Genomic DNA, 7,869 nt, shown 5'->3' on the forward strand with positions numbered 1-7,869 from the left:
ACATTAGAGAAGAGACCGTAGGATGCCACTCTGTAAACTGGCATTTCTGTTTTGGTGTGAACTGGAGGATATATGCTGAACCTTCCTGAAACAGCACTCTGTCTTTAGGCTCACCAGAGGAACAGGGATGGGGTAAATAGGACAAGGTTCCTCAGACTCAGGTAGTTACTGCTCCACTCTAGTTCTCTGGTCCTATTTATAATCTGAGAGCCAATGTCAGGAAAGAGTCTGTAGCATTGCACTCTGTGTGCCTGATTGTGTGCAAATGGCAATGCTTGTGACAGGCAGCATGGATACCAAGTGACTGACATGGTTTCTAGAGCTCAATCCCTTGCAGAGGAGGGTGTGACCACTATGGGCTCTGAGGGTGGGGTGTAACAGTGCTGAGAAGGCAGCTAAATAACACCTCATCAACTCACCAACTCACCATCACAGTGCAGACTCTAAAGTCAAAGCAACATTGAGCCACAAATGGCTTGCTGAGTGAGAAAGACACACTACGGACTGTCCCCAGATCCACCCAGACTGCTATGCTCTCATGAATTGGACGTCAGTGAGGACTTTCCTCTCTCACTGTGCTTCTGTGGCCTTAGTTCCTTGGCCTTCAGGGAAATGGAAAACTACCAGGAAAAGACTCTTAAATTGGTTGCCTGCTGTTGCCTGGATTGCACATAAATGGTGTTTAGTGTCCTGGGGCCCCATGTACTTTCCCATGGTGTTGTTTCTGTCAAAACCCAGGAAGTTCATGCACAGCATCCTGGGGACCAGGTAGCAAGCCTGGGGCCAGGCACTGAGTTGACACCAATGCCCTGGAAAATCTGTGATGAAGAGGGTAATCAATAGAGAAGCACAACAATGTCGGGTCCTCCCACCTCCCACGGTGCAAGAGCTCTCTGGAGAGGTTCCTCCAGGCAAGGAATGGTGGCTCTCACCCAGCCATTTCTTATCTTAAATGTCCTAAATCTGGCTCTGACTCTTTGAGGTTGATTAAGAAAGGATAAGTGGGGGACATTTTGTAGCAACATTTTGCAGGTTCTGTTGCAAAGTTTCTAATGTCTGTCTTCCTTTTGTGTCAGGTAGTTTCCCATCCCCATGTGCTGAGAGGAATGGTCTGTATCCCAGGGACCAGGGCATAGTAGTGCTCACTCCTTAGCAGATGGGCAGCCAGTTTAAGGCATGCTCATACAGGGCTAATGGATGCTTGATAGTAACCCTCAGGTCTTGCTCAGAAATTTCCTGATGACCTCTGTTGGGGGTGCAGACACAAGACAATGGAATCTCCTAATTACAGACCCCTGAGCATTGTGAGGTGTAGCTAGTAGCCAATAAGCAAGTGCCAGGGGAGCATATATTTCCAGGCTTGTTTTCCACCCTCCTGGGAAGAATGCTTTGCTGAGATCCTGAAAGTATTGCTGGTTCTCCTGAAAAGATAAAGTGAATCCAAGATTGGGGAAGCCAAGCATACAGGATGGTACAGAGGGTCAGATATGATACAGACTCTGGACTCTGATTTAGATTATTTATTTACCATCATGATATTTATGCTTTTGATACATGAATTTGATATATTCTTGTAAGAATTTTTCTTCTGGTCTTCAGGGGCCTGCGAGTTCATAAGCGAGGACTATTCTTTATGGGCTCACAGATTACACACTTGTAATCTGAGGATCCCTCCTGCTCTTCATTGGGAGATTCGTTTGTTGGCCTTCCTAAGAGGGTAGACAATAGGGCAGAACAAGAACTGTTGTACAGACACATCATAGAACTTAAAATGGGTTGATCTGATGAACTAGCACTTGGATTTTCTTCTGTGCCTTGAATTCCAGGAGCAGTTGGAGGCCCACATATAATAGTGCCTGAGGTATCATCTGCAATTGGGTTACTTGACTCCCCCGGAAGCTGCATTTCTAGTGAACATGGAGGAATAAATTTCATAGCCCACACAGCAGAGAATACAAAGCCTTGATTTCCTTTGTGTGCCTGGTCATTGGAGCTTTTCTTCTTTGCATCTTCACCGTCTTCCTCAGGTTTGCGATAGAATCGTGGAGAATATTTAGTAGGTGACTTCTTCTTTTTTGAAGTTGGCTCTTGAGAAGATCTAAGTGGAATGGGTACACAGAGAGCTAGGTGGGCAAGATTTTTTAGGTCTTCTTTGCCCCAGATATACTCAACAAGTCCAGGCTTATCTCTCTGAAAGTTGAAGTGACGGTACATCTGAAACAAAATGAACAGTTTAGCTATCCTAAGATGAAATATGTGTTGATCCCCATAACCCTCTTCACCACCAGTCACATTGTCCTAGTTTGTCATTAAAAAATAACGAGTTGGGCCTTTAATCCCAGCACTTGGGAGGCAGAGGCAGGCGGATCTCTGTGAGTTCGAGACCAGCCTGGTCTACAAGAGCTAGTTCCAGGACAGGCTCCAAAGCCACAGAGAAACCCTGTCTCGAAAAAAAACAACAACAACAACAACAAAAAAAAAACCCAATGATCCTTAAACAATACGTAAGTTAAGATGATCACACATACATACATACACACACACACACTGGTATACGTGCATGCACTACTATATGGCTTTTCATAGCTATTCTTCTTGTTTGAATACTTTTAGGTGGGCCTTATGTAATTTAAGAACAAAGCCATTACATTCAAAATCTACTTTTTTGACATTTTAGTGACCCTCCTGCTAAAATAGAACTGACATCATATATGGCATGGATTGGAGGAGATACATGTATGCTTCTGTTGTTAAATTAGGACAAAAATACTTTGTACATTACCATTATTCTCTTGTACTCTTCAGAGAAAGCCACAGATGTCTCAGGGTAAATCTTTCTGAATCCATGCATGTTGAGCTGCCGAATAAAATTCTTCAAACTGTCTGTTTCAAAAATCTTCTTTGCCCCCTTTAGATGAAGGACCTCTTTCTGGAAAAGGTCTACCTCAATCATTATGGTGTCTCCTTCCTTAGTCCACTTCACTGACTTGAATGCCTCATTCTGCACAATGGACCAAAGCTTCATGGGGAAGGGCAGACTGAAAAGATTGGTATTATCTTCCTCACTGGCTATAGGTTGGCTTTGGTCTTCAGGTAGTGGGATCTCTACATAGGCTTGATCTTGTATGACATCTTGATCATCATGTCTCACCAGACCCTCTTTTGAATCTGCTTCTGAATCATGTGAAGAATTATATCTATCAAGAGCCTCGTTTTCAGGCTCTTGATTAACAACTGGGCTCACATTGATTCCACAATTCTCTTCTACACTCTGACTAGCCATGATGCTATAAGAAGTCCATCAGGAATGTTCTGAACAGCAGACCACAAGTCCCTGTCCTAGCAAGTCAGAGTGTTGGTTCCAGTAGGAACACCCAATAAATAGTGACTATAAGTTCTAGATTCTCAGAAGGCATCTGTTGAAGTCATCATTCTCTTTGTTTGTCATGTCACTAAGATGGTTCATAGTCAGTCTGGAGAGGGAGGTCAGGCCAAGTATATGTGGTAAGCAGATAGATAGGTAGGAAGGCCCAAGTTCTTCTCTTTTCTATTCTAAGATATGATGTAAATTCTCAGAAAAAGAGCCCTATATGATGAGACATATCTTGCCATGGGACATATATGAGCTGAAAAGCACAAGCACCTTTGCCTCTCTCAATCCTCAAGATTGGGAATGGTTGTTACTATTCTCTCTGTTTAGCTCAAGGACCAGCCAATCTTGGGTATTAGGATGAATATATATATATATATATATATATATATATATATATATATAATCTTAGGCAAAGTGGTTTAGCTTTGTTTATACCTTATACTTGTCCCCCATCCCACCCCTATCTTATTCTTGCATTGGTTTCTTCCAACCACTCCTCTGATTTTCATAGAGATCCTGATAAATAACTCATTTCCCTAAAATCTAATCAGCTTGTCCCCTAAGTCATGTTGTGTGCCCAAGTAGAATGAGATGGACATACTCATCTGATTAATTGATGGTAGAATTTTTCTAAGCAGTGTTGTTTGATTACATGGCCACATCCTCATTGGTACTTTGAATTTCCATGTACACCTTGACTTGCCAACAAATTATTTTGTTCTTTGGGTCAAGACAGAATAACTAGTCACTTCTGCTTCTTTCCTTTCTTTCTGTGCCTTTACTTTCTCCAACCCCATTGTTCCCTCTCAAATTTGTGGCCCCTTTTTCTTTGATTGTTACTATTACTACACACAAATTGTTACATATACACAAATAAATAAACAAACAAAACCATATAAGTCCATTTAGTGTTGCTTACATGTATATGTTTTTAGGCTGACTGACTTCTTATTGCATAATCAATTGGGGGCTAATCCCTGAAGAATGGTAACTCTCCCATTGTCCTCATTCCTTAGTTGTCTATAGTTCTTTGTCTATGGATATGGATCTGGATCTGGTGGAAATTTCCCCCTTCCATGTATTGGTATTGTCCTTGTAATCTGGTTTCATTGAAACCTATCTTAAGGAAAGTTTCTATCTGTTTAACTAGACACAAATAAAATAAGTCCAACTGATATATCCTACTGTGTAGTGATAAGGAGCGGCGGGCTACATTCCTGGAATCCGGCCGCCCACCCACACTGATAGCTTTATACCCGAAATAATTACATGGAAACTGTATTCTTTTAAAGACCACTTGTCCCATTCGTTCTAACCTCCTATTGGCTAGCTTTTACATATGCTCTAACCCATTTCTAATAATCTGTGTAGCCCACGAGGTGGCTTATCAGGGAATATCTTAACCTGCGTCTGTCTGGAGTGGGAGAATCATGGCGACTCTGACTCGGCTTCTTTCTCCCAGCACTACTGTGTATTTGAAAACCATTTACACAGTTGTAGTGCTTTAGCTGTGGTAGAAGGTGAATTTCTTCTTGAATTTTAATTATATATAACTTATATAAATATATAAATAATTATATAATGAATATAAATATTTTTATATATTTATAATTATATATATCCACATTTAAATACAATATTCTGAGTTCTTTTAATGTTTTTCATATGTATTTGTGTTTAGGGCTTACCACTTGGGATTAGAGAACCTATCATGGGTTCTTGTCCATGGAGAAGACTAAATCTTCCTCTCTCAGAAGTCTTTGGTTGCCTATAGTTTTTAATCTAAGTATGGAGCCTTCTGAGATTTCCCCATGTTGTCATTGTGCTAATCTTACATAAAATGCTATCTCAAAGTAGAAATCCTGGTCCTCTGACTCTTACAATCTTTTTACCCCCTCTTCCATGATGTTAACTGAGCTTTTGTTGTAGGGTTGTATTTTAGATGTATTTTTTAGAGTTGGGCACTCCACAGTAAGTTTCTATCTGAATTTTGACCAATTGTAGATTTTTGTAACAGTCTGTGTTGAAGGGAACTTAAAGGAATGTAAGCAGGCGGGGGTGGGGTGGCAAAGGTAGGCTCCCTGGGATGGTGGCTTATTTTTCTCAGAAGATGCTGAGAAATATCTGGAATGCACAGGGGCATATATATAAGCAGGGCTAGTGGGGGAAAGGGAAGCACCAAGGGAGCAAATAAAATACCCAAGCCAGCACCTGTTTAACAGACTTCAAGCCTTAGGCTTCACCTATCCTAAAGGAATAAGGCTGTTCCTTTCCTTTTCTCCATGACTATAATTTGCTGTCTTTCCCTATTGTTCAGTTCTTTGTTCATGCAAGAGAGTTACATGCCAGTAATTCCATAGAAAATTGCCAACCACACCACTCCTAGTTATACATGGCACCCTTTTCTTTGCAGTTTTACATTAATTTATTTATTGTGCATATACAGGTAAAATGTGGGCCATAGAACCCATGTCAGAGGACAGCTTATAAGAGTCTGTTTTCTTCTACCAAGCAGGCTCTGAGGATTTAACTCAGGTCACCCAGCTTGGCAGCAAGGGCCTTTACCCATTGCATTATCTTGTCCTGAATTCTTATATTTTTTCCTTCACCCCTTAGGGCCACATTTTGCACCCTTCCTTTCAATCTTATTTATAAAATTTTTTCCTAGATTGTTTAGATCATGTGCTACTACTCAAAGGCCTGTTCTTATGACTGTTTCTGTCTTCATGACACACTAATTGTGTATGCAGGAAGTGACTTTCCAGTGTTCTTGGAGATATGCTGTGTTACTTGATCTCCATTTGGTAGTTTGTGGCAACCAGGATAGAAACCAAAGAAGCATTATTTGGCCTTTTCAGATAGCTGTGACCTGCCTCAAAACTGGTCTGTTGAATTTGGTGGCAGAAGGCATTTTCTCCTACATAATCCCAAAGCTCTGATTTCTCTGTCAGAGAAAATTATCTACTAATTAACAACTTCCAGTCCGCAACTAATCTAACCATTTCTAGACAGCAATTTCCCTTAGCCTTGATGCTTCCCCTACATTCCCATCTGCCAAGGCCATGCCTGCTTTCAGAAATGCTAATGGAAACCACTGTTCGCATACATAAAACCAGGTCCATTTCAGAGACAAGATGAGAGCAGAGGGTAGACTATGGATGCCAAGGTCCAGATATGCAGACGCTGATCCAGCAGCATCCCTGCAAGTGGTCCTCCACCAAAAGGGGGTGGCTTGTGAGGATGAGAACTCTGTAGAAGTTGGTCCCTGCATTCTCATCTGTGTCCCCGGGGAGCTGGTGCTATTTTGTGAGGTACCTGGAAGTTGGGGGTCGCCTCATTGCAATAGCCAGACTGGATTCCCCCTTCCACCTTTCACCAATTACATTCTGGTTAGGGGTGGGATGGGGACCACTTTGTGAGCTTTCAGGAAGAGAGATGGCCATGCCACACTTTCAGAGTAGAGGTGAGCCCTTCAGGAGGCAAGAAATGGGCCCTTTGAGGAGAAGCGGGCCCCTACTGAGGCGGCCCTTGCCTGTGAACATCCTAGACATAAGAAGGGCCACTTAAGCAAATAGGAACCATCTAGTTCTGTGAATGCTCTGCCTAGGCTCCACCTTCTGGAAGGCATTCGCTGAGGGAATGAGTGTCACTCATGCCTTTAATCCCAGCACTCGGGAGGCAGAGGCAGGCGGATCTCTGTGAGTTCGAGACCAGCCTGGTCTACAGAGCTAGTGCCAGGACAGGCTCCTGAGCCACAGAGAAACCCTGTCTCGAAAAACCAAATAAATAAATAAATAAATAAATAAAACTGCAGGGTGCAAGTAGAACCTGAGTGGACCATGGAAGGCTGGCTATGGTCAGAGGGTCCCCAGGAGCCTAGTAAAGTCAGTGTGGTGTGTGCTGCACCAAACAGGGTTGTACCGTGGAAATTAGCCCCTTAACCTCTCCCTAGACCATCAGCCTTCCCTCTCGGGGTGGACTTCTGAGGTCCAAGAGATGTGGACACACATTACTTCCTCGGGGAATATGGACGTGGGGTCTCAGAAGCCCAGATGAATTGAAATGGGGTCTCAGAAGCCCAGCTCAATGGACATTTCGTCTCAGAAGCCCAGCTGAATAGAAGTGGGGTCCCAGAAGCCCAGCTGGATGGACGTGGGGTCCCAGAAGACACATCTGAAGCACACAGGCCTAGAGTCAAGCTCGAGTGTATGTGTTCACAGTCTTCCATCCAAGTTGAGAGCAACTGTGGGAAGAAGTCCACTCAAGCTTCGGCAGCATCCACATCCGGGGACCTAGTGGGGCTCCGAGCCATTTTGTGAGGCTCCAGAAGGACCCAGCCAGGCTCGTCTTCCTACATCCGGGGACCTAGCAGGGCTCGGAGCCATCTTCCTTGGGGACCAGAAGGGTGTCGGCCACATTGTTCTCCAGGTATCCGGGCATTGAGGGTCTCACAGGCATTTTCTGAGGGCCCTGAAGGGTGTGAGGGATGGACGAGG

The 7,869-nt window shown here is 43.3% G+C and overlaps 1 protein-coding gene across 1 annotated transcript; it reads right to left on the reverse strand.

Annotated features, from left to right (window-relative positions):
- Positions 1–1,611: 1,611 nt before the first annotated feature.
- Hsfx4 (heat shock transcription factor family, X-linked member 4) lies at positions 1,612–3,283 on the reverse strand. The gene is made up of 2 exons (XM_050123619.1): positions 2,783–3,283; positions 1,612–2,214 (listed from the first exon to the last, which is right to left on the reverse strand). Exons 1-2 carry the CDS (start codon positions 3,281–3,283, stop codon positions 1,612–1,614), a joined length of 1,104 nt encoding a protein of 367 aa, XP_049979576.1.
- Positions 3,284–7,869: the final 4,586 nt, after the last annotated feature.

The sequence above is a fragment of the Alexandromys fortis genome, unplaced genomic scaffold, assembly GCF_014885135.2.
Source record: "Alexandromys fortis isolate MF-2015 unplaced genomic scaffold, M_Fortis_MF-2015_v1.1 scaffold_206, whole genome shotgun sequence".
NCBI classification, from domain to species: Eukaryota; Metazoa; Chordata; class Mammalia; order Rodentia; family Cricetidae; genus Alexandromys; species Alexandromys fortis.